This window comes from Rhyacophila brunnea, unplaced genomic scaffold (genome assembly GCF_057557595.1).
Source record: "Rhyacophila brunnea isolate RB1 unplaced genomic scaffold, BYU_Rbru_1.0 scaffold_18, whole genome shotgun sequence".
Classification (NCBI taxonomy): domain Eukaryota; kingdom Metazoa; phylum Arthropoda; class Insecta; order Trichoptera; family Rhyacophilidae; genus Rhyacophila; species Rhyacophila brunnea.
This window is the reverse complement of record NW_028232837.1, coordinates 13,577,706-13,603,242: the sequence shown is the minus strand read 5'-3', so window position 1 is coordinate 13,603,242 and position 25,537 is coordinate 13,577,706. Positions and strand designations below refer to the sequence as shown.

The following is a 25,537-nucleotide window of genomic DNA, read 5'->3' as shown; positions in this document are numbered from 1 at the left end:
ATGAGCTCTTTCCTCATGCCCACAGCCTCGGCGAACGCGGGCGGGGGGTCCATCGGCGGCGCGGGAGGAGGCTACCATCACCTGCAGCCCGACCCCAAGTTTCCACCCAGCGAGGAATACAGCCAGGCCGACTATATCCAAGCCCAGCCAGGAGATTTCTTCCCGTCGCATCATCACCACCATCACCATTTAGCGCACTCCCAGCACCATCTACACCAATATGGATACCCTCACCATCATCAACCGGCTACTACGCCGTACGGAACGCCTTTGCCGCTCGCTGGCTACGGTGGTTACACCTACTACCCTCAACAAGTGCAGCATCCTTCGCCTGGAGAGCTTCCACAGGGAAATCATACAGAAACAAGCCTCCTGGGACCCGCAGGGGGTCTTCCGGGACTTACGGAGCTCGGTCTACGTCTTGAACGACGAATCGAAGAAGCGGCTCCGGCCGGGCAGCAATTGCAGGAGTTGAGATTGCGATTGGAGGATTCGGCGTCGTTGGATGGGCGATCTGATGCGCTGGATGAGGACAGACTGATGATGGATGGGAGTCCGGATATTGATGACGACGATGATGATGATGAAGGCTCGGACAATGGGGAGAGAGTCATCTATCCTTGGATGAAAAAGATTCACGTTGCGGGCGTCGGTAAGCATACCAATTCATGACTATCGAATTTCAAGATCATAAAAAGACAATATGTAGGTAGATAGGTATTTCTTTTATTAGATAATTTTATTAGGTAACCACGTAGTTACAAATATTTAAGTTTTTCAAAGCTTTCTTTTCACCTTTATAGGATGCGTAATCAATCGATTGACGAATGAGTTTTGGGTTCTAGCAGTGACGTCCCGTGTGGGTAGGAAGATTGAGCATCGCTTGGGGGCGGTAGTTACTCGAAGGGCGACAAATCGAGGAGAATCATTTGTTACATAGAAATAGTTTTCACTGGTTGGAAACAAAATGTAGATATTAATTAACATCAAAAGTTAACAGGACTGTATTTTTTGTCGGATTTTCGATGTCTAGTTTACTTCCGTTGCCCTTCGACGTCCTTGATGACCAGAAACGACACGCGCACGGATGATGAAAAATACTGTATAATAAATGGAGCGGCAATTTGTCTAGGGACGTCACTGGGTTCTAGAAAATTCACATATTATTTTTGAAACATGTGTTTAATTGGTTAAGCACGTGGCTAACATCCATTTCTCATTAAAAAAAAACAAAATCCAAATCAAAGCATAAAAACCTAATGAGTAAATACCTACGTACCTACGTAGGTATGTACCTAGTAAGTAGCTAAGTACCTGAAAATGAATCAAATAGGTATTATATCTGTGGTGAGGAAACTTTTTATGTTTTAAGTCGGCATTAAGGTGGATGTCAATAACATACAATTCAAATTGTAAGACATACTAGATTATGTACCTATCTACTAACCTACATAATTTTGTAAAAATCTAATAAGTAAAATAAACAATCAAATTTGGTAGAATTGGGTTTATAAACAATAGGAAATAGGTACACAAATTAGTTTTGAGTACCCGTTGGCAAAGTTTCGGGATTTATTTTCGAACGAAAATATAGGTACCTACTTATTTATTGAGCTCCATTACATATAATGATTTTGAAATAAAGTTATTTTTCTTATAACAAAAATATTTTTGTTTCAAAGACATTAAAATACTTAGGTACCTACCGACCTATAATTAATAATTATTTTTATTTTTAACCTTTTCATGTTTAACCTAAGCACAGCAAATGCCAAAATAGCCTACACGGCTATATAACCAATATTTATTTTAAATTGTGGCCGTGGTGAATGGAAAATTTAATTTCATTCGAATTTTCTTTTACCCTTTGGTATTTTACCACGTTTTTATTAGCTCGTATTCTTGTTTGTCCAGTACAAATTTTTTCTTGTTTGTCCAAGATGTGTATAGGACGATTGAAGATTTTTAACTAACTTCCCGACTAGCTAGACATTTGAAACTTTTAGAATATATCAATCAGAACACGACGACAACGCATTCTTTTAATACTTTTGGCCATCCTTAAGCAGAATTGAATTCATTTTCAGTTAATTCTGTTTTGTATGTTTCGGAAAAAATTCGTCCCGTCGTAACGTCGAAACATAAGCCCCCGGTCGAAGTTATAAAATATGTCCCAAATTTATCGCTACCCATTAGATATCAGTGTAAATATTTAACGCTCACGATGGCCGAGCGGCTTAAGCGTCGGCTTCTAATGTCATGGGTCCCAGGTTCGAACCTTGGATCTGGCAAATACACATTGTTTTTCATGACTATGGACCTATAGGCTGAGCAAGTGGCTAACATCCATTTCCCTTTAAAAAAAATCTGTTGATCCTCTCAGGATCGAATATGATGAAGTACGAGTACTTAAGTAGGTACGTATAAATATTTAGATACCTTCATTTTTTTAGTTTCGTCACCTGAATTTTAAAACGTTCCTCATAGCTGTCATATACCTATATAATACCTATATTGTTCACTCACCATTTTCATTTTTATGAATTCACTTTTTCATAATTAAATGATGTCACTATTCTACCTAACTAGTATCTACAATGGCGGGTTTAGGGACTTGATGAACCAAGGCACTGATTGATTTAAAGCCCCTCCCCCCTAAAAAAGTAAATATCAAGTACCTATAAGTTCCAATTACCAATGTAGTAAAAATACGAATGTAGATACCTATCTCCCCACTAGCAATTTCTTATTAGAGATAGGTAACAAAGATTACACATACCTACCTAATATTAGTTGCTACCTACCTACGTATGTCAGAGTAGTTATGTCATAGACCTTTTTAATGTTAGTTACAGCGATTTTATTATGCTTTGAGAAGGTAATATGTTGCCTATAGGTAAGTATTCAAATTCTGAGGAAAACCCACATTTTTTTTTAAAATTTCGGTATACTTAATTTAATATGACTAGTCTGAACTGTATCAATGCGTCTTTAATTTTTTTTGACGAATAAAGAAAATCACCACTGGGCACAATAGCTAAAACTGAATAGGTATTGGACGGAGGTCGTGACAAATGTAAGGAAACACACCGTTAGCCAATTTGTGAGACAAACGCATCTTTTAATATTTGTATGACTGGTTTTAACTGTTTCGTGGCCCCTTTTAAATTTTATGACGAATCGATTGCGTCATCAGCGTTAAAGAAAATCGCTCTATGCAGTTGTAAGCAGGTACCTAGGTACCTATTAAAAAACATGTTAGTCCCCTTGAATTTTTGAATAATGTAGATACCCACTCTAGTGTGTAGTTCAGCAAAAAAAAATCTAGATTTCAAATGAAGAATTGCTGTTCAAAATATTTACGCTCTACTAAAAACCGTGTCGGAAAATACCTTTCAAATCAAAGACACAGAATTAACCGAAACGCGCTTTCAAAAATATTATTCCCACATCGCCAATCGATCAACCCGTCAAGAAAAGTCTTAAATATGCTATCCTATTTTTAAAAAAAATGTATATAATATAATATTTATTAAATCCAAATGCAACACCACGATTCAAAGTATCTTCAACAAAAGGCAGTGGTTTGATGCATAATATTACACCCGTCAAAGTGCATCACGCTGTTTGTATAACAGCCGACGATATTAGTTAAATGTCAAAATAGCATTAAAGTTACAAAACTGTTGTGGTTAAATATTGCAAACACTATGCATTATTGATCGCCTGCAATTTGTTTCAACGGCACAATGCTGGAAACGATCCCAAGACGCCGGGGTGGTTTTCAAGGGTACTTCCATCGAGGGTAGGGCCATTGTGTCGCTAATGTTAGCTCATTATCCCAAGTGGATTTCTTTTAAATTCGATATTCATAATGAACAAACGATGTGTCGTTTCTGGGATCAGTGATTAATTCGGATCGATTTCGAAAAAGCTTGCGGTAAAAGCTTTTGATAAAGTTTACTTAAATGTCGTTTCTGCAAGAAGGGATACCCATTATTCAATATCGATCCTTTTTTTTTGTTATCCACTCGAGATAAATTGACAGGGACTAATAATTTAAATCTGTGTTTAACTATTGTTAGATATATTGAATAATGTGCTCACATTAAATATAATTCGCGAAATCAAATGTTTTTTCATTATGACGGATTTTCCATAAAATAATAAAAGTAGAGAATATGTAGTCATTCTAAAACGTATTTCGTTTGAGGCTGAACGTAGTAAGATAGATGTGCGGTTTCTTTATTTGGAAATAAAACCTACAATTAAATTAAGCAGCTTTCATCAACGCACTCTGTGTTAATAGTTTATAACACAGTCATAGTTAATTCAGTGACGTCTCTAGGCAAAGTGCCACCCTTAAACAGACGTAGAATACCATCCCCTTGTATGTTTAGTTTCAAATTGTCTGCAAATTCTATAGATACCCACATAACTATTTTATTATTTAGTTATATTCGAATTCGGCCATCTTAATTGGGCAAATACCTACACCAAAACTCTTTAAATTGACATGCACATCATCTACTGAGAGTCATAGAATTTACACGAAATCTACTCGTAAACGGTGGTAGTTTTAGGTACGTGGAGATCTATGGCACTGAAAGGCTTGAAGGCACTCTTGTGAAAAATTTGCAATACACCGCCATTACAATACTATGTAGGTATTATACATATAACAATAGGTACTACAAAACAACAATAGTTATGTTGTCAGCATTTTTATGCATCGAATATTTTAAAACTAAGATGTCAATACTATCTAAAGAAGCGATCGCATCGTCTTCTTCATGGAAAACCATCACTTCTCTCGAAAGTTGTAATATTTGTATCTATTCGTTCCTTCATTTGCCGCCCTTTTTTAAGATAAACACACATCAGAAATGTGCTTTAATAGTAGGTAAAAGGCGCTATTTCATGAGAGGGAATTTTACATTTTAAAAATGAGATTGTTAGATGCAATTTTATTGTTTTGTGTTGATACTAAACTTGACAACCACATAATTTAAGTACCTAGATGAATTAAAATTACATAAAATCCCTAAAAATAAACCGAAGGCCCTTACTTTTACCTCTAACACAATTTGGAAATCACTTCTGTTGTGCGTCGCACATGCCATCAAACTTAGTGATAGGTAGGGGGGGCGCCAAAGATCCTGACCGGGGGGACCGTTTTAGGATGTGGGGGCCATGACCTACATAGTACATAATACATACATAAACTTAGATATCTCGTGTCCGGAAACCTGTACGTACGCAGTTCGCCGTTTTTCACTTCACCGTGAAATGTTGTATCGGAAATATATAGCCGTATATTAAAGACAGTCCAGCCTCTTTGGGTCGTATAGTATCTACCTACTGGCATAAAATTTATGTTTAAATAAAACACGGTTCTTGTCGGTTTACACTTTACAGGAAGCCAGCAACAAACAATTTTTGAAAATAGCCGATATACTTGATTATTTGTTAGGTTAGGTTAGGTTTTCATTCTCGAATTCATGAATTTTTCCAAAATCAGCTATGAAAATTGAATTAATGTTCATACTGAATCTAATTAAATTAGAGACCGTATACTGTACCTATAGTGTATAGTATAGGTGCAGTCATCTCTTTCCGATAGAAAGCTCACGAAGAACTTTGCTACGGTGAAATATTTTAGGTGCAATTTACATGTAACCTAGCTATCTAGTTACTAGTATCTGCAGACCGTTTTGTCAATATTATTCTTTACTCTTGATTCAGTTAGCTTTAGACAACTTTAGAGTTATAGACCTTGTGCTTTCTAAGCTTTCTTCGACTCTTGAAAATCGAGAATTGTTGAATTTAAACATATTTGATTTTCCGTCCAGATTTTCTTTTTTTTAACCAATCCAGCCAAAGTCCAAAATTGTTACCGATGAATTGAACAAATTCAGTTTTAAATGAAACTCAAGAGCTTCCTTTTTACAAACAAGCAATCTTGGTCACAACATCTAGGTTAAAAAAATGTTAAAATGTACATACATATTATATAGGTACCTAATTGTTATAATATGTAGGAACGTACCTACCTACTCACGTATCGTTTTAGACTTATTAGAAGCACGTTAAGTTATTTAGTTAATTTTGTTATTTTCTAAACCAAAACATGATTTCAATAGGATTGTTATTGCAATTTTATTTTACTATGGCGTTGAGTACCTGCATACTCATAGATACATAAAGCAATCTTATTTATCAATTATTATTTTTTGTTCAATTCGAGTGCATGTTTTGATTAAAACGTGCATCAATTTTTTGTAAAGCTAATAGGTAGGTACCTACCTAAATATGTACCTAAGTATTATTTTTTATAATTAAAAAATCAAGGTTGTTGGATATCTTAACCAGCTACCTAAGTAGTCTATCATAAGTTTGCATAATTACCTAGCTACCTACATATTTAATTAACCTAGTATTTAATTAAAACTATTTTCATACTACCGCATTCTTTTGAAGGTATAATCCTTTTTTATTTTGATTGGGTATGTAATTAATAAACCATTGATAACTGCCAATAATAAAGAGATACATGACTTAGGTACATGCATACGTCATGTATTTCCTCGAGCTTACAATGTCTTCTCACAATTATTATTGTATTTTAAATGTTTTTTTAAACAAAAAGAGAAATCTTTTTAATTTTACACCCCATAGAAATAAAAGATTCTACCTCCTGCATATATATAGGCAACCTAGATATTATAGATTCTTGTGGCAGTGCAGGCGACTCATTTAGGTGTTGGTTTCGTTACTTTCAAATGACTCTAACACCGTTGCAAAGTGATTTCGTCGTGGCCGCAATGCAAGAAGAATATTTCTTTCCTCTACATACCAATCTACATATCTATATGTAGGTATATTCTATTCGTTGCATTTGCACTATAAAACAAAATAATTAATTATTCTTGACTCGTCAGCTGAATGCAGAACTAACTATTATAACTTACATTTGATTTTTTTTACCAGACAATTGTTTGAAACAACTTACTGAAATTATTTATTATTTTTATTAAGAAATGTGTGCATCATATCTTAGTAGAATTATTGATGAAAAAATGGTGCATACACTTGTATATCTGTCGCTAGATTTCAAAATCAGCCGAGTTCATAATAGATGAATAGGAGAAAAACAGCTTTTTGTTTTCTCAAAAACACAGTCACAAGGATGAAAGTTAATATTGTTGCGAGTATAGAATATTTAAAATTAATAAATTCTACATTTTGATAATGCATAAATGTTAGAAAGCAGTAGTTCTTCAGCAATTCATAAAAAACTCAAAAATACCTAAAGGTGGACTTGGCCTATTTTGAAATGTAGCGACACATATATAAAAAATAAATACCTAGCTGAAGTAGGCTGTTTCAAAAAACTGTTCTGCAAAATATTGCAAATGTGATTTAGAATAGTTCTGCATTCAGTTGTCTTATAAATGTGTAAACTGATTTTCACAATAACGAAAAAGCACCTAATGTGTGGAGCGATACAATAGGTAGGTAGTTTATTGTGTAACCCTCTATCAGTTGTAGGTAGAGTTTAGTTTTAAATACATATTATAGATGCTTATAACATTAAATACTTGCTCTCATATCCGAGTAGATACCTACCCAGGTAGTTTTGCTCTAATGTATTTGGATTACATATGGTTTTTCTCTGTCAATGGAACAGCTGATTCTTAAGTAGTTTATTTTGACATGCTAATGACTAATAAACTGTTGAAAAATTATACTCAAACTGTGACATTTTCTTTTTTTTATATTATTATTAATAGACTAGGTATCACTATGTCACTTAATGACACTTTTATAATGATTTATTGATATTTATGTATTTAATATTAATCCAATTTAGATTCATAATAATACAGATTTTTGTTTTTTTTTTTTTTTTAAAGAAAAGCAATTCTCTAACCACTATGACCAAGTGGATAAATTCGCAAAATTATTAAAAAATATATTAGCCATCGTAATATGGAAAAAAAATATCAAATATCATGACTTTACAATACAATAATATTTATCGCTTTGTTTCACAACAAATAACTTCTGATAATATGGGTAGGGGCAGTGGGGAATTTAGGGAAACTAAATTACCTAACGGGTATGTAGTAGCAGGCAACCGATCTCGAGTGTGGAAGAATATGGGATAAACAAACACGTGTCATTAATACGTCATTCTAAGCTTGTCTTTCGTTCTGACAACTGCTCTTGGCTTATGTACTGACGCTCGTTCAATATTGGTATACTTGAAGGTTTCAACGCACACTATTGCACGTCTATAATGTGTGTTTCATTTTTGTAGGACACACACATTCAAATCCCTGCTTCAAAATGTAGTGTATTGGGATACATATAGCATATCTAAATTATATTTATTAATCTGTCCTGTGGTGTAACACCTACGGGTACAAGTCGGTTATCCTGGATACAGCGGCAAACACATTTTTAAAATAGGCGATATACTGGATTATTTGTTAGGATAACCTAACCTAACCTAACCTAAACTAACCCAAACTAACAAATAATCCAGTATATCTGCTATTTTCAAAATGTGTTTGCCGCTGTATCCAGGATAAACGTATAGAACCCACCTACGTAACGAATCGACTGTTTAGGAAAAATGACGTAACCCTCGATTTTTCGAAAAGTGCTTTTATTAGATGTTGACAATGTATACACCTAAATACACGTTCTGTCAGTGGCGAAGACTCCATACTAGGCGATTATTTGAAGCCTACCTTCTTAAGAAAAATATTTTTTAATTGCATACTGACTTATTTATATAATCACTTGATTATTTATATACTCTAAAATAATTTATTTTGCCAAAGAGAGATACCGTATGTGTAGGAATGTATTACACAGATAATTACAAAGGTTTTAAAAAATATACTACAACGCGCCATCTGTCTTGGCGTAAATAAAGGTCGGATTATGTTTCAAACAATTCTCAATTTTTTTCATATGGACTTTACGTCATGTAGCCCCTTCCAGTCTATCGAATTGTATAAACTAAGGTAAGTTCCAATCGCAGAGCCTAAAACCGAAAAAAATATAGTGTTTAATCGAATATTAATAATTAATATAGACTGTTTTCAAAAATAAAAAGAACTTTTATCTAATGATTTTTGATGTGTATAAATGTTTTGAAAAAATACGAAATTTAAACTGATCGCTTAATTTTATGTCGTCAGTGAGTTTTTGAAGTTTCATTAAATTAGTGTGTCGTTGTCATTAGTGTCTACCAATTCATTCGTAGTAATATCGTATTATCTTCTTATTTCTCGTAAGTATACCTGACAAGTGTGTTCTTTTTATCAGATCTCCACAGCCTACCTCGTTCCAAAAATCACCCTTCGCCACTGCGTTCTGTAAAAAGAAAGTAAGCCGCAAATACCAAATTATTACTGTAATAACTTCTTTAATTATTGTTAGATCGAAAAGATATTACACCAAATCATCAATCATCATGCACCCAATGTATGTGACTATTTTTTTTTAATATTAAACCAAAATCATTCAAAAAACGTTTTTTGCCTTTCCTGTAAAATTTGTTCTGGGAGGGTTACGCCCTTTTTCCTAAACACGGTCGAAATTATAAAAGTAATCATCGAAAAAGGAAAAAAATCAAAGTTAATACGAGTAATAGTCAAATAGGTGTCAGTAGGTGATATCTTTTTTTGAAGAATCCATAAAATTGTCGTAAATGTTGAATATTTAATACGACCTTCTTCTACTCCTTAACATTCCAGTATAAGTCGGTTTTTTGTATAAACGATCACTGTAATCAGAAATATCGAATACTTTAATTAATTTTCTATACTCTAAATACTCTAAATTAATGTTTAGTACCTACTGAGATCTGTTTTAATAACATCATTAATATAATGGATTTAATTCTGGCAAAATAAATTTTGAAACCCCGGTTCTGTTCTTCAAAAAAAAATCTATCCATCTAGCATTTCTAGCAGACGAACCGTATGGGTCAAATATTTTTGGTGTGATTATGATTTAAAATATGAGTAATAATTACAAGATAAGAAGAACTTTTTATATAGCCCATATTCCATTGGCAGATTGCGTCTGGCCCGATCGTCTGCCACGACTGTCAAACTCTATTCTCTATGGTTTTCAAGGATCGTGAGCGATCGGGTCGAAAGTGGAAAATTTTCTATTATCCGTCGTGCGATCCTTTCATTATCAAGCGAAGATTGCCGAAAGCGTACGAAAATAGCCGAATATGCGCCTGAGTCATGCAAACGGTCGTTCATTTCATTCTACGATTTCAACTGAACAACTACAAGATGGCGAAAACTTAAAAAATATATATGGAGTATCACCGAGGACACAGTCCTCGTCGAATAAATACACGCCAAAGATATAGTGTGGAACGTAAAAAAAACCCGCCATATTCAATGGCGATCACGCTGTTCTTCAGTTAGCCAACTTTTGACCCAGTGTTTTCGTTTACGGCGAGTCCTGACCGCCTGAGCCAGTTGAAATATAGCCATACTCGCTACAATAAATTAGTCTTTCGATTATGCGATTTCGATATTCGAATTACTCAATTGGTTTGGAGATTGAAGCTCGCCCAGTTATTCATGATGTAAATTAACAATAAGTATACAAACTTTCTATAAATGTCAAACGGCCGCATAAATTTTAACAGATCTGATGCTCGCTAGGTTTGACAGCTGACAGCTCAGTTTTGTTGACGTAAAATTGCGCGGGAATGCGTTCAGTGTAGCCACCAATCTAAGAAATATCTAGTTTTCACTCAACCTATATTTTTAATAATAGCAACACTAGTATTATTTTAACCAATCAAATCAAGGACCAACGAGATTGAATCGTTGCGTGTAATTGCAAATAGCTATCGACGACGGTTGGCGTCGATCGTTGGATCGGGTTGGGTCTGTGCGTCTGCCAATGGTATATGGCCTTATACAACGTTTTAAATTCTGTTGAACCATATAAACTTGACTTGACTAGCTTAAACGATCAAAAAAAATGTACTTGACATGTCATATTGATTTCCATAGTAACGCACGTATATAATAATAATTTAGTTGCTAGGACCCCAGACCCCTAGCAACCAATAATGGTGTCGAAATAACTTTTTATACAAAACAGAATTAACTGAAAATGAATTCAATTCTACTTAAAGATGGCTAAAAGTATTAAAAAAATGTATTGGCATCGTGTTTTGATATATTCTAAAATTTCAAATGTCTAGCTAGTCGGGAAGTTAGTTAAAAATCGATTGCAAGATTTGTACCGGACAAAGAACCACCGGACGAATAAGAATACGAGCTAAGAAAAACGTTGTAAAATACAAATGATCATTTGGTACCTACGGTAATTTTTTTAATGGATTGTGGAGTTACAGTTCTAGTTCAGAGTTTTCAAACTTTTGATACGAAGGTCTGGTATCTGTTGATTAATTTAGAAATGTCAGTGCCTTATCAGTGTCGAAGACTGTATAGCAGATGATTATTTTACTTTATTAAAAAATAATAATTTAATTAACCCAAAACATTTCAAAGGTCAAAAAAAATACCAAAAGAGCCACGCCTGTGTAAGCATTGAATTTAGGATTCATAATATACACAAAGATATACTTTATCCAAGTCTATCGAATCGTCTACTAGGTAATATATGCAATGCAATTTTATAACCAAAGTTTCATTTATATAGTTTGCTGCTACGACTAATGCTTCCAAAGACAACGCCTACCAACCTTTTCACATAGCTTGGGTGACCTACCGGATAGTACAATTTATATTAGTGAAATATATTTTATAAAAAAGGTAAAATACTAATGAGATTTTATATCAGTAGTAAATTGTATCAGTTTTATTGCTGATTAATAATTCAAATTGATGTTCCGTAAATATGGCTACAATAGAACTTTTGTTACCTACTACAACCTAACTTCCTTCAACAGGTACCCTTCGCCATTGTTGTCTTACAATTATACGAGTAGCATGGCTGCAGAAATCTTGAGCGACGATCTTGGCGACTACTAATCCACGTTCGTTCACATACTTAGGTACATAACTAAACTCCCGACCTCCGCTTCCGTCTTTTACACTACATTATATCATTATGAAATCGCAGCCATGACATATCGGTTATAGAAAAATGCGAATATTCATACAAATAAATATAGATTTTAATTATTTTAACACTAATTAAATTCTGGTACCTACTTACATATTTACTTAAATAATTTTTATACGTCAAGGTAAAAGTTAAATGTCATATAATTGTTTGCTAATGAATCTTTTTAATGAAAGCGCAATATAATCTGTCAACAATATTTCTCACCATTACTAAGTAGGTAATAAAAAATTAAGAAGTACATAAAGATGTTTCGTGAAAAATCGACCTGTACCTACCCCATGGTGTTTTCCACTTTTCGGTCAGTTTTGGCAGATAGCCACCATCGACCCTCTTCTCACAGCGCGCCAGCGATTCAATCACTACAGCCGCAGTAAATTCCTTACTCCTGACCCTTCGACACTTCAGCCAATATTTCAACCAGACAGAGAGTCCGAAATGTGACTCTAAACAGATAAAACATTATTGGACATTCTCTTGTGGGACTTCTATTCTGGTTTGACTTAGTTTTGGTATTTTAGTAAAAGTAAATTTTCACGTTGTTCACAACCGTAATGCGCGGCACGAGCCTCCACTTTGTTGAAGTTATATTTACAGACTTTTTAATGAGGAATGGTTTACATCCATTCTCTAAACACAAACGATACTTGCCCTAGATCAAATATACATAGAAAAATCAATATATAATTTTCACAGAACTGATAAATAAAACAGAATTGCGAACGGCTGTAGTCATAGACTCATAGAGTATAGACTTATAAACTATAGATAGAGTTCCTATAGACGATGACGTTGAACGCAGTTTTAGTTTATCTTCTTCTGTCATATCCGTACCAGCAATAGTAAGATTGGCCAGCAGATTGCGGCCTTCGTAGCCCAGTGCATAAGGCGCTGGTTCGATTCCCGGTGCGGTCATAATATAATTATGTGATTTTCTCAAAATCTGGGTGTTCACTTCTATTACTAACTACACTACTGTTTCACTACACTACTGTCATTGGGCCTCATGACATGTTATAGTGTTAAAGAGAATAATTATCATCATCATACACAGCTGAGGTCGATCCACTACTGGATGAAGGCCTCCCATAGCTCCCTCCACTCTTCCTGGTCCCTAATTATTCGCTGCCACGTAAATACATTCACTGAACTTTATGAGTTCGTCTATCCAGCGAGTTTTAAGGCATAATTGTGGGCGTTTAGTACCCCTTGGATACCACTGTATGACAGCATTATTTTTTCCAGCGGTTGTCCACTCGCCGAGTGACATACCCAGCCCATTACCATCATATCGCATACTCCTATTTGCTTCATTATCCATTAGTTTATTTATACGTTATGCCCAACATACGCCTTTCCATGCCGCGTTGTGCTACTCGTAATTTTTAGATTTCTCTTACATTAAAAGCCCATGTTTCATATTCATACGTGATCGTTAGTAGCACGCATTGGTTGAACACTTTACTCTTAAGAAACAATGGGAGGTCTCTTTTGAATATAAGTACTGTTTAGGCGCCCAAATGCACCCCATGCCAGTTTGGTTCTGCAAGCAATCTCGTCATATATTATATTATATAAATAAAAAAATAATCAAACGTTGTGTAGGTATTTATTATATTATTATTTAAGTAGGTAGGTACTTAGGGTTTATGACCAATTAAACCTTGAAACGAGGTTTAAGTAAGTTTTACAATTTAAATATGTATTTTATGCGCAATATATAATTGCACAATAAATACATATTATAATCGGTAGGTATATTATACTATTTAATCGACTAGGTATATCTGGAAAGGGAATGGGACGACTGGACTCCGGACAATTGGACGCCGCACTGTCGTAGACACGTATACAGAACGTAGACGAGGTATTTTAATCAGTTTCTATCTACTACTTTTTATTTAATTCATTTTACTATTAACATAATGTATTCTTTATTGCGGATTGAGAATTACCATGCCTAAGACTTTATATAAAATAAAAAACTCTTTTTTCGTTGGAACTTAAACATATGCACGATTAAATCATTATTTACGTCTGCATTCTCACCAACTATTAAATCATAATATAATCATTTAAATATAAATAATAATATTAAATATATTTTTTTAAAGTACCTATAAGTACCTAACGTCTATTTATTTTCAAATTCTGTGGCGTCCAGTTGTTCCGGTGCCAAATCGTCCTAGACCCATCTGGAAATGCTTCGTATACAGTACCTACAGCATATATGAACCGTACACCACTGGCTCCCGTGGCGATTTTCCATGAAGCAGATGGGGCAGTTGCTTTGTTAAAAAGAACCAAAACTCTAAAACAAACGTATTTATCTCGATGTAAAACCCTGAATACTGGCGACATTTTTAACAAAATATTTATTTTTAATTTTGTAAGGGAACCACCAGACCTATCCGTCCCTCCGACCACCGCATATCTAAAACCACCACTGTTTACTTACACTTTACGGTATACATAACCATTTAGCTTATGTATTTGCAGTTGGTTTTCCGGGAGACGTTTGATAGCAACAGGTAGTTATATATAGGAACTTAATTTAAGATAAATAGGTACCTAAGTAAAAACTGGAACTAGGTACCACACCGAACAATAATTACCATTCTATCATTGTATTGTTCTACGTTTAAAACAACTCCGTTAACTTTTGTAGTTTATTTTCATTACAGATTTTTTTCAATCGATAAATGATTAATATTAGTTTGATGTATTTCAAACCAAAGAAATAGAACAGCGAATAAAAATAATTGATGATATCAATTTCGTTGTTTCAAGTTTTAAAAACTGTTTTTTTTGGTTTAAATTTTAAATTTATTAAAAATCTGAGTAAAAGTACAAAATCCTACTCACATTAAACTTGCATTAATATACCAGTATTAATAGTTATAGGTTTTACGCAACTATTCTATACACAAGACTGCTATCGGCAGCTATCGAGGGTAGTTTTGTATCGAAGTATTAGCACTTATTGTAAAAATAAAATTACAATAAATTAGTTGTAATTGTTACAATAAATGCTATGTTTTAACAGCACCTCTCGTGGGTGTGCTAAATTTTAGAGAGAGGTATTCAGTTTAGACTGTTTAGACGGCTAACTTATTGTAATAAGTACAGTGACGTCTCTAGACAAAATGCCGCCCTGGGCAGCGCCAAAATCTCACTCCATTTTTTTATACGGTATTTTGTATCATCCGTGCACGGTGTCGTTTCTTGTCACCATGGACGTCGAAGGGCAACGGAAGTAAACTAGACATCACAAACTCGACAAAAAAATTACAGTCATTTTTTAATACATTCTGTTTTCAACCAGTGGGCTGAATTTCTTAATGGAAAAATATTTTCGTTATTACTAAATTTAGGTAGCTATTTCTATATATACCAAATGATTCTCCTCGATTTGCCGCCCTTCGAGTAACTGCCGCCCCCAAGCGACGCTCTATCTGCCTACCCCCATGGGACGTCACTGAATAATTATAATACATACTTTGATACAAACATATGAAAAACCACCCTCGATAGCTGCCGACAGCAGTCTTATGTATAGAATAGATGCGTTGGTATCCATTATAAGCATTGATATACTACTGGATGAATCATATGCTTCTTAAAATGACGCCCGATTTTTAGCGAGTCGGCCTTTGTTAAAACTTACTGAGTAAGCCCGGTCTAGCTTGCATCTTACTCTAACTAATAGTCAGCGCATGACGACTTGCTCTGTCTGTTTTGCGTTGCAGGCACCCTTAGGTTCACTATTCCAAGAACGCAAATTTAGTTTTACAGCCAGGGCAATACGGGTGAAATTCGGGAATCCATGTTAACGGTCTTAACGCATTATTATACCTACAAGGAAATATTATAAGACGATATTCGTTTGTGGTACATTTTTAAAATGACACTTGTATGGGAACTGCTCATCTAGTAGTATATCAATGATTATAAGTATCTAGAGCCAAGCGTAAGTCCATCCATAATATATACATATATCTTTAAGAGGCCAATATCGGCAACTTAGATTGCGTCGCCTACACTTTCCATACATAATAATACGTCATATAAGCAGGTAGTAATTCTACAAAAAAGGCAGTGGCCCAGAACGAAACCATTTAAAATACGATCATGACACATCGAAATAGAGCTACATTAGCAACTCTGGATGGTGTTTATTCCCAAGTGCGACTTAGTTAATCCAGATGGCTCTGCATTACGCTCATAGTTGAAAGACTAGGTAATTATATATTCGTTCTTCACAAAAGAATTTATATAATATAAGAGGCCTCTCTAAGTCAAATTGATGACAGTATGTTGTACCTAATTCTAGATGTATTCTTTACTCTGGCAGCAGGGAACACAAAAATAATGCAAAGTAGATTGCCTTCTGGGTGCAGTTCTAAAAGATTTAACTCTTTAATGTGGAAAAATATGGGATAAACTTTAACACGTCGTGTTAAAATAGTTTCGCATATCATAATATACATAACGTTAAGACTATACTTCAGCTGAGGCATGGTCTAAAAATAAAAAGATCATGAATAGGCGATGCGCGGATTGTGCAAATGACGCGAGCCGAACGAAATATAATTTGTCATAAAAATTCAGCATGCGTCCTTTTAATAGTATGTTTATTTTTATATTCGTAATAATAATAGTAATTCATTGACATGTTTTTTTAAGGTACCTACATGCGGAACGTTTTTTAGTCATCTTTACACGATTTAAGAATATATTCCTCCGACGTCATCACAAACAAATTTACGTGCGAACAGGTCGACTAACGCTCTCCGACTGGCAACGCAGCCGAAATTACGTTCCATATACTGTTGAAAATTATTTGCCCTTATGAACGCTCTTAAAGTGTTTCACGTAAACAAAGCGCGTATGAAATATCGGTCATATGTGTAAATACTTTTGCGGGGTTTGTATTATGTCACCGTCATTAATTTTTAACCGAAGTAAGCGTCAAAGTCATGGTCAATGGGGATTGGTTTTCCAATTTCTATATTAATAATACGTTATGTATAGCACATAATTTTGATTTGATGACTCCGTGTGCCACCAATTAGTCAAAATGTAAATATAATATACCTAATGTGACCTCAATGCTTTAAAATATTAAATCCCGCTTTTCTTTTAGAACTCTACTACCCGGCTCCCTAGTTATTTTTTAATCTTTGTTCTCAAAGAAACAATATTTAAAACTTTGATTTTTTTTTTAATTTATGAGAAATTTTGCATTTTTCTGTCAATTATCCTATTTTTTTAACGTGTCTGTCATATTTTTGTCAACAGTAAAGTTGGCAATACTGAAAGGTGCTTATAATTATTTATATTTCCACGGATATGTTAAGGCTATACCTCAGTTGAGGCATGGTCTAAAAAGATCATGGCTAGGCGATGCGCGGATTGTGCAAATGACGCGTGCCGAAAGAAATATAATTTGTAATATAAATCCAACATGCATCCATTTAATGTTCTGTTTATTGTTATATTAGTAACAATAATAACATATTCATTGACATGTTTTCTTTTTCAAGTAAATGGGTAACGTTTTTTAGTCATATTTACACGATTTAAGAATTAATACCCCCGTCGCCATCACGAAAAAAAAATGACGTGTTCACAGCTCGACGACGTACGCTCTCCGATTGCCAGCGAGTCCAAAATTTCGTCGCACCTATAGTTGAAAATATTTGCCGTTTCACTGAAGTACCGTCTTAAGTCTTTATTGGAACCCAATATATATAATATAATGGATAAGTAGTCTGGTAGTTGGTGTTACTATTTGGAGTTTTTTTTTCTAAATTTACCTTGAGCCTATGATTAACAGGAAGTAAAATTATTTTACTTACCTACCTTACTAGGTATATGAAAAACTTTGATTAATAAAACAAATTTACATTATGTACCTATACCTATTAGGCGTCATCACTTTGAATAAGATTTATTCATTGATGTCAGCACTGTAAACAGATATAATTGTTTTTGATGCAGTTACCTACTTAATAATATAATATGTTGTACGGCTGTATTTTAATCATCTGTGTTAGTGATGTACCATGTCACTATCAAATGGAGAAAACATGAATATATTTATTGACATTAGCATTGAGGAGATTTATAATAAAAGCAAACTTGTATCTGTTCCACAGAACAGATTAATACATAAAATTTCGGTAGGCTATATCCCAATACACTACATCTTGACGCAGGGTTTTGAATGTGTGAGAATCCTACGAAAATGAACCACACATTATCAACGTGCAATAGTGTGTGATAGCGGCTCTCGTGGTGCAATGGGTAAGGCGCTTGCCTTCCACCCGAGAGTTTTGGGTTCGATTCCCGGTCAGGACACAATATTTATGTGTTTTTCTCAAAGCCTGGGTGTTTGTGATTGTTCAAAATTAATAACAACCACCCTGTACGGAAAACAAGGACATGGTTATTAATAATTCAAAAAAAAAAAAATAGTGTGTGATATACACCAATATTGCATTAGCCTCAGTCCATAAAACGAGTGCATACCCACCAGCAAAATTGACATGACGTGTTTATGAAGATCTCGTTTGTTTCAATAAAATAGTTTATTATTACTTTTATCTTTAAAATTGCCTTAAACCTATTTTACGGTTTTCATTTACATGCTCTTCATTTTGTTTTGAAGGTCTTCTTGGTCGTTCGCAAAGACAACAATATCGTCTGCAAAACGCAGGTGACTGAGGTATTCCCCATTAATGGCGATTTTAGTATTCTCCCAATCAAGTCACCTGAAATTGATCTTTCGAGCAGCAAAATTAACAACTTAGGCGAGATCATATTGTCACCTTGCTAGAAACCCTTGCCAATAGTAAACATGCACGATAGCTTATGAACCTTTACGCTCACTGTTTCATCTTCTTCTTCTTTCACCCTGTCACGTCCCAACATTGGGGCATAGGGCAAGCACAAGTTGGCGCCACTTCCCTCGGTCCATCGCTAACTCCTGTGCCTCCCGCCATGTCAGACCTGCAGCACGTAGGTCGCTTTTGTAGCATCGCTGCAGGGTGAGGGAGGGCCGGCCACGGCGACGGAACCCTTGAGGCTGTGCCACAAGGGTACGAAGTGCTGCACTTTTTGGCGGCATCCGGAATACATGTCCCAGCCACGTGAATCGTCTCTTCGTGATAACTTCAATCACCTAAGGCTGTTGTGTCTGCTCACGAACTCGGATATTTGTAACGCGGTCGTACCAATGTACCCCTAAGATTCTGCGGAGACATCGATTCTCAAAGCTCAAAAGCCGAGACTCTTGAAGCTTAGTAAGATGCCATGTCTCACAGCCATACAGGAGCACAGGTAGCACGCACGCGTTAAACAAACGACATTTGGTCCTCACAGAATACAGCCTTGACCTCCATGCGACTCCAAGTTGGTTGAACGCAGAGCCCGCCACACCCATGCGGATTCCAAGCTCACTAGAAATACCACCATCATCGGCAACCGTGGCACCCAAGTACTTGAATCTGGACACCAGCTCGACGGGCAGACCAGAAACCCGCAGAGGAGTGTCGGCGTCGATGCAAGCAGCACTGCACATGGATTTGGTCTTAGCGGCATTCAGATGAAGACCCACACGCATCGAGTTCGCGGCTAGCCTGTTCACGGTCACCTCCAACCTCTCGATCGTCGAGTCAAACACGACTGCGTCGTCTGCATACTCCAAGTCGCACAGTCTTTCTTCGCATAGATCGCTTGTGTCATCATGATGTAGGCGTATCCCACTGTCGGGGCAAACCGTCTTACGCATTATGAAATCCATCATGATGATAAAAAGAAAGGGCGCAAGTACACATCCTTGCTTGACTCCTGACGTGATTTCAAAGAGGTCAGAGGATGTTCCGGCTGCTCTCACGCGACACTCTGTATTGGTGTAGAGAGCACTTATCACGGCGACCAGTTTCCGTGGGACACCATATCCTAGCAGAATTTGCCACAGAGATTCACGATGAGGACTGTCAAATGCCTTTTCATAGTCCACGAAGCAGCAGGCGACAGGTATATTCATCTCTTGGTACTGTTGCAGAAGGCTTCGGAGAGTTGAAATATGCTCTGAGCAGGACTTCCCCGGGACAAATCCACTCTGCTGCGCACGCAAAACGTCCAGCATGGGACTTCTAATCCTGTACAGGAGAATCTGCGCCAACACCTTCCCGGGAACGCTGAGGAGAGTGATTCCTCTGTAATTATTACAGTCTTGTGGGTTACCCTTTTTGTGCAGAGTAACAACGGTACCATCCCTCCAGGCTTTAGGGCACTGCTCCCTTTCCCACACCTCGTGCAGAAGGTCACACAAGGACGGCAATACAGCGCTCAGTCCGCAGAGCAGAAATTCTGCATGGATGCCATCATCTCCAGGAGCTTTCCTGCGCTTCAATCATTTGACAGCCTCTTTAACTTCAGCAGTTGTCGGAGGATCTTCGCAGAATCCCGATGCAGTAGTGATTCTGAGGGCGGTGATCTCCGACGGAATATCGAAGGGATGCAATGGAGGTGGGCGATTCAGGACATCACTGAAATGTTGGCGCCATAGCTCCTGGACCTTTGCAGGTTTGGTGACTGTCACTCCGTCAGAGTTGCGTAATGCAGTGACCACTGGACGTTTTTTACCGCAAATTGCTCTGGTGATGCGGAAGAGAGCACTTGGATTATTCTTGCAGGCAGCAGATTCCGCATCCCGAATGAGGTCATCCAGGCGTCGGCGCTTATCGCGGCGGGCAGAACGCTTTACCACGCGGTCCATTGTCTGGTATTCCGCGCTGCGCTGTGGGTCGTATGTACCATTGTCTCGCAATTCTTTCAGGAGCTTCCTCTTCTCAATCATCTCCCATGTATGAGGTGACATCCAGTCCGGCCTGTGCGTATGCCGCTCTCCTAATGCAGTAGTTGCGGAGCTCATTATAGCATCCCGGAATAATATCCATTTTCCTTCCAAGGGATCCGAGTCGATGGAAGACGTGAGAGTTCTAGCATCATATAAGCGCTTCTGCAGCTCCAGCTCATAGGTTGCACGCACACGGGTACTTTTCAGTTTTTCCACATCGAGTCTGACCGTCCTTTTGGGTTTTGGGACTCGTTTGAGGTCTATACGGGATTTCCCGACCAAGAGTTCGTGGTCACTGTGGATGTCTGCACCTCTATATGCCCGCACGTCTAGCAGTTCACTGTATAATAAATGTTTCATCACTGTATAATAAATGTTATTCAGGATGTTTTTTATAGTAAATACAGATTCTTTGATCATACCTGCAAGGCGTCTATATAATTGAGGATTTTTGATAGAATTAAATGCCTTTTCATAATCAATGAAACCCATGTCGAGTGGTAGTCTACATTCTATATATCGTCATATACATAACTTCCCTGACAGAACTTCTGAATCCGGCTTGCCTTCTCAGTTGGTTCTCGTCTAGCATAGTTTCTAAAATCTTGGCGGTTCGAGAGTATTTTTATGAAAGCCTTTCCAGCCAAATTTCAGCTGCCTACGTCGGAGATCCACCACGTGTAAAAACTTTACTGGACTATTATGGCATTAAACGTATCTCTAACCAAACTAAATCGTGTATTTTTGTGATCGCGAATTCAACGACATTCAACAAGGCCTTTCACTATGGACCCATGTTCACGGTTTAGCTATCTGTATATACCTAACAATATGTTCTTTTGCATTGACATCATTGACGTCCATAGACTAAAATACCCCACACTTTCATTGTTAATTTCTAATTGAACCTATATAAATTGAAAATTCACTATCTATTGCATTTTATTAGTTTCTTCTCGGCTGTCTGACACGGACAAATAGGTACCTATATAATAAAATAAAAATCTTAAATATTCTAACATGCATAATACTACTAAGTAATTTTAAAAACTAATTTCATGTGAGCACCGCAGGTGAAAAATATTTTAATACACTAAACACTGTCAAAAGTATTATTCTGTTTTTTTCCTTGATTTTCTACTCCTTAAGGGCTTGCGCAGACAGCGCGCGGTCGGGCGGTCTGCGTTCCGCGTTCGGAGTTCGGCGTTCTTTGTACTGTATGGACTTTATACTATATGGGTACACAGCCGGCGGTCAGACCGCGCCGGTCAATTGGAACGCTAGAGTTCTGGAGTTCTATGCCCGGAATTACAAAGAACGCCGTACCTCCCGTCCAGTCCCGTCATAGGAATTTGAGCAGTCACACAACATAGAGCGAAACCACACGGGGGAGTGAGTACGCAACAGCGGTGCTTTCTCACTTCCACTCGCAGTCGGAATATAGCGGTCTCGCATTATGCAGCGCTTGTGTCAGTACAACGTTTGTAAACAAATGGAACGCTTATTGTTGACCGCCACCTGTCTGCTGTCCCTGAACGTTAGCGGTCAACGGTCGGTTGAACGCAGAACTCCGACCGCTCTCTGTCTGCGCAAGCCCTTATAATATCATACGAAAGCAGTGCATAACGTAGATATAACGTATTTCATACTCCTGCGTAACGTCATTGACTGTGTAGGAATCTAATTCCGTGTCCACATTGGCAACAAGTTACTGGCAACCTCATTAAATTTCACGATAATTATCATAATTTTATTTATATGACCATAAATTATTTTAATCGAAATTTAATGAGGTTGCCAGCAACTTGTTGCCGATGTGGATACCGCTTTATTTAGTAACCCGGTCACTATTGCCGAAATAAATATTTAGAGACATACCTAGATACATAATAGTTTTGTAGTTAAAGAATCAGTTAGTTAGTACCTTCGTATCTACATAATAACTACTTTGTTGTTATTTTTTTAATGGCCTTCAGCAACATGTTAAAAACAATGAATACCTACACATGTATGAATATTACGTTGGTAGGTACTTATTATTTAAGTAGCTATTTTGAAATGTTACTGTCTTATTAAAACATTAAAAAAACATCTTTGTCTCAAATATGGAATAATCACATACCTGTCTGCTAAAATCACTGTATGGCACATTATCACTGTGGTTAGCTTGTGATTTCTCGTCTTTTTTCATTTTTTTTTTTAAATCAAGAATATATTTTGTTTTGTCAAGAATTCGAGTATGGTTTTTAGAATAATTGGTATGAGAAATTATCATTATTGTGAAATGATCCCTTGTTTCATTTGTTAAATTTGTAGCTCAATTTTTCACCAAATCAGAATCTCTATTGCATAGACGAGATTTTTTGATCACAGCATCTAGTTATATTATATGTTTATTTACATATATTTTTTAAGAGCGGCTTAAGCGTTGGACGCCGTGGGTCCCAGGTTTGAATCCTGGGTCTGGCAAGTACACATATTGTTTTTCAATTTGTGTGTGAGTCAGGGTATGGACCTGATAGGTTAAGTGGCTGACATCCATTTCTCGTAAAAACAAAATCTATTAATATACACATATACTCTGTGGAGGCCCATGTGATCCTATTAGGATCGGACATGGTCAAAAAAAAAATACATGAAAGAACTAATTTAAATATTTTTAAGAGTCAGTATTTATTTGATTTATAAAACGAGTGTAGGTATAACTTGAAATTTATTAGGTGCAGATAAAGTTTGTTATACGACTTGAAATAGTGAGTTTTTTCCGTATGAGTTTATTTGTATTTAAAATAATGATTATTTTCAATAAAGTTTGGAGGAAGGGGGCTAAAAATTTCAAGTATAATATTATAGAAAAAGGACAGTTGGTAAAATTCTAAGTGTTATAATTGAGTAGAGGGGTGAAAATTAAAAAAAATAATAATGGAAAATAGGAAATTCATACTTCATAAAGCTCACCGTGTATCGTAAACCAATCTTTATTTATGTAGAATATTGATAGGCTCATTTTATTAAAATAATTAATTTAGTTTATTCTACACCCATATCTATAGTTATACGTAAATGCCATCTCATCCCATCCTCGTTTGGCAATTACCAAAGCAATCTCCACCTTTCGGAACAACGAGACTATGAAACGACAGTAATAAGTATTGTCTTCTGCTGCAGTTTTTATTTCTGCGCTTTTATTATTACATTGGTTACTTAGTCTATAGAATTGCCTCGAAAACTAAAGTAATCGTGTCCAGAAATTTGTACGTAGGTACCTAAGTACCTATGCAGTTGGTCATAATACAATTCATCATGATTCTTTTATAAATAAAACACTTATAAATACGTTCGGAATACAAGGCAAAGACAGAAGAAATTAAGTTGGTAAATAAATTAAAATTCTAAATGAATTAAAATTAAGTTGGTAGGTAGGTACCTACTACCATGTAATAAAGACGCTGGATCCATACTCTACTATGTTATATAAGGTGGTGTTTTTCACTATTCAATACGTTGGTACATACCAGAAATAATGGGAACTGAAATACCTAACGGGTGTGGAGTAATAGGCAATCGATCTCGAGTGTAGAAGAATATGGGATAAACTTAAACACGTGTCAAAAATACGCATGTCCTTCATTCTGACGACTGCTCTCGGTTTATTCACTGCCGCTCATTCAATATTGGTTTATTTTCGTAGGACACATACATTCAAAACCCTGCGTCAAATGTAGTGTATTGGAGTATAACCTATCGGAATTATATTTATTAATCTATTCTGTTGTACATACGAGTACCTACATAGATAGCCATTATTTACTTTCACTGATAACCACAGATATGTAGAGCATGTCTAAGTAATTTATAGTTTCATTATACTAACATTTTGTTTTTTAAATTGCAGCAAATGGATCTTATCAACCTGGAATGGAACCAAAAAGACAACGAACCGCCTACACGAGGCACCAAATCCTAGAATTAGAAAAAGAATTCCACTACAACAGATACCTGACGAGAAGACGAAGAATCGAAATAGCACACACCTTAGTTTTATCAGAGAGGCAGATAAAGATTTGGTTCCAAAATAGACGAATGAAATGGAAGAAGGATAACAAGTTACCCAACACCAAGAACGTCAGACGGAAAACCAACCCAGCAGGAGTCACCACCACGAAGGGAGGATCATCGTCCAAAAGCCGCAGCACCAAAAACCAAGACAAGAAGAAATCAAACAGTCACGGAAGACCAGATAGCATAGAAAATGTCACGGACAATATAATGTCAGATGTTCACAGTGTAAATATGCACCCTAATAGTATTAGTCCAGAATCACCTCACGGTAATAATTGCATGTCCACGAATTCGCACGGGATTCCTGGACACATTGGGATGCATCCTGGAGGAATGGACCAGGCCATGTCAGGACATTTGGGCGACCACCTGTCACCGCTGACTTCCGCAGGATGTGGCGTTGGAATGGGACAGACTAATCAGCCTGTTATCAAGTCGGATTATGGCCTCACAGCTCTCTAA

The 25,537-nt window shown here is 36.3% G+C and overlaps 1 protein-coding gene across 1 annotated transcript; it reads left to right on the top strand.

Moving 5' to 3' along the window:
- Nucleotides 1-25,537, top strand: Dfd (homeotic protein deformed). Its single transcript, XM_085945625.1, has 2 exons — nucleotides 1-652; nucleotides 24,909-25,537. The coding sequence occupies exons 1-2, from the start codon at nucleotides 1-3 to the stop codon at nucleotides 25,535-25,537; spliced, it is 1,281 nt and encodes a 426-aa protein (XP_085801751.1).

Excerpts from the sequence above, each read along its gene's own strand:
- Dfd (XM_085945625.1), top strand. The coding sequence starts at position 1 with ATGAGCTCTTTCCTCATGCCCACAGCCTCGGCGAACGCGGGCGGGGGG. Across the intron at positions 653-24,908 it reads GATTCACGTTGCGGGCGTCG|CAAATGGATCTTATCAACCT; the intron begins GTAAGCATACCA and ends TTTAAATTGCAG.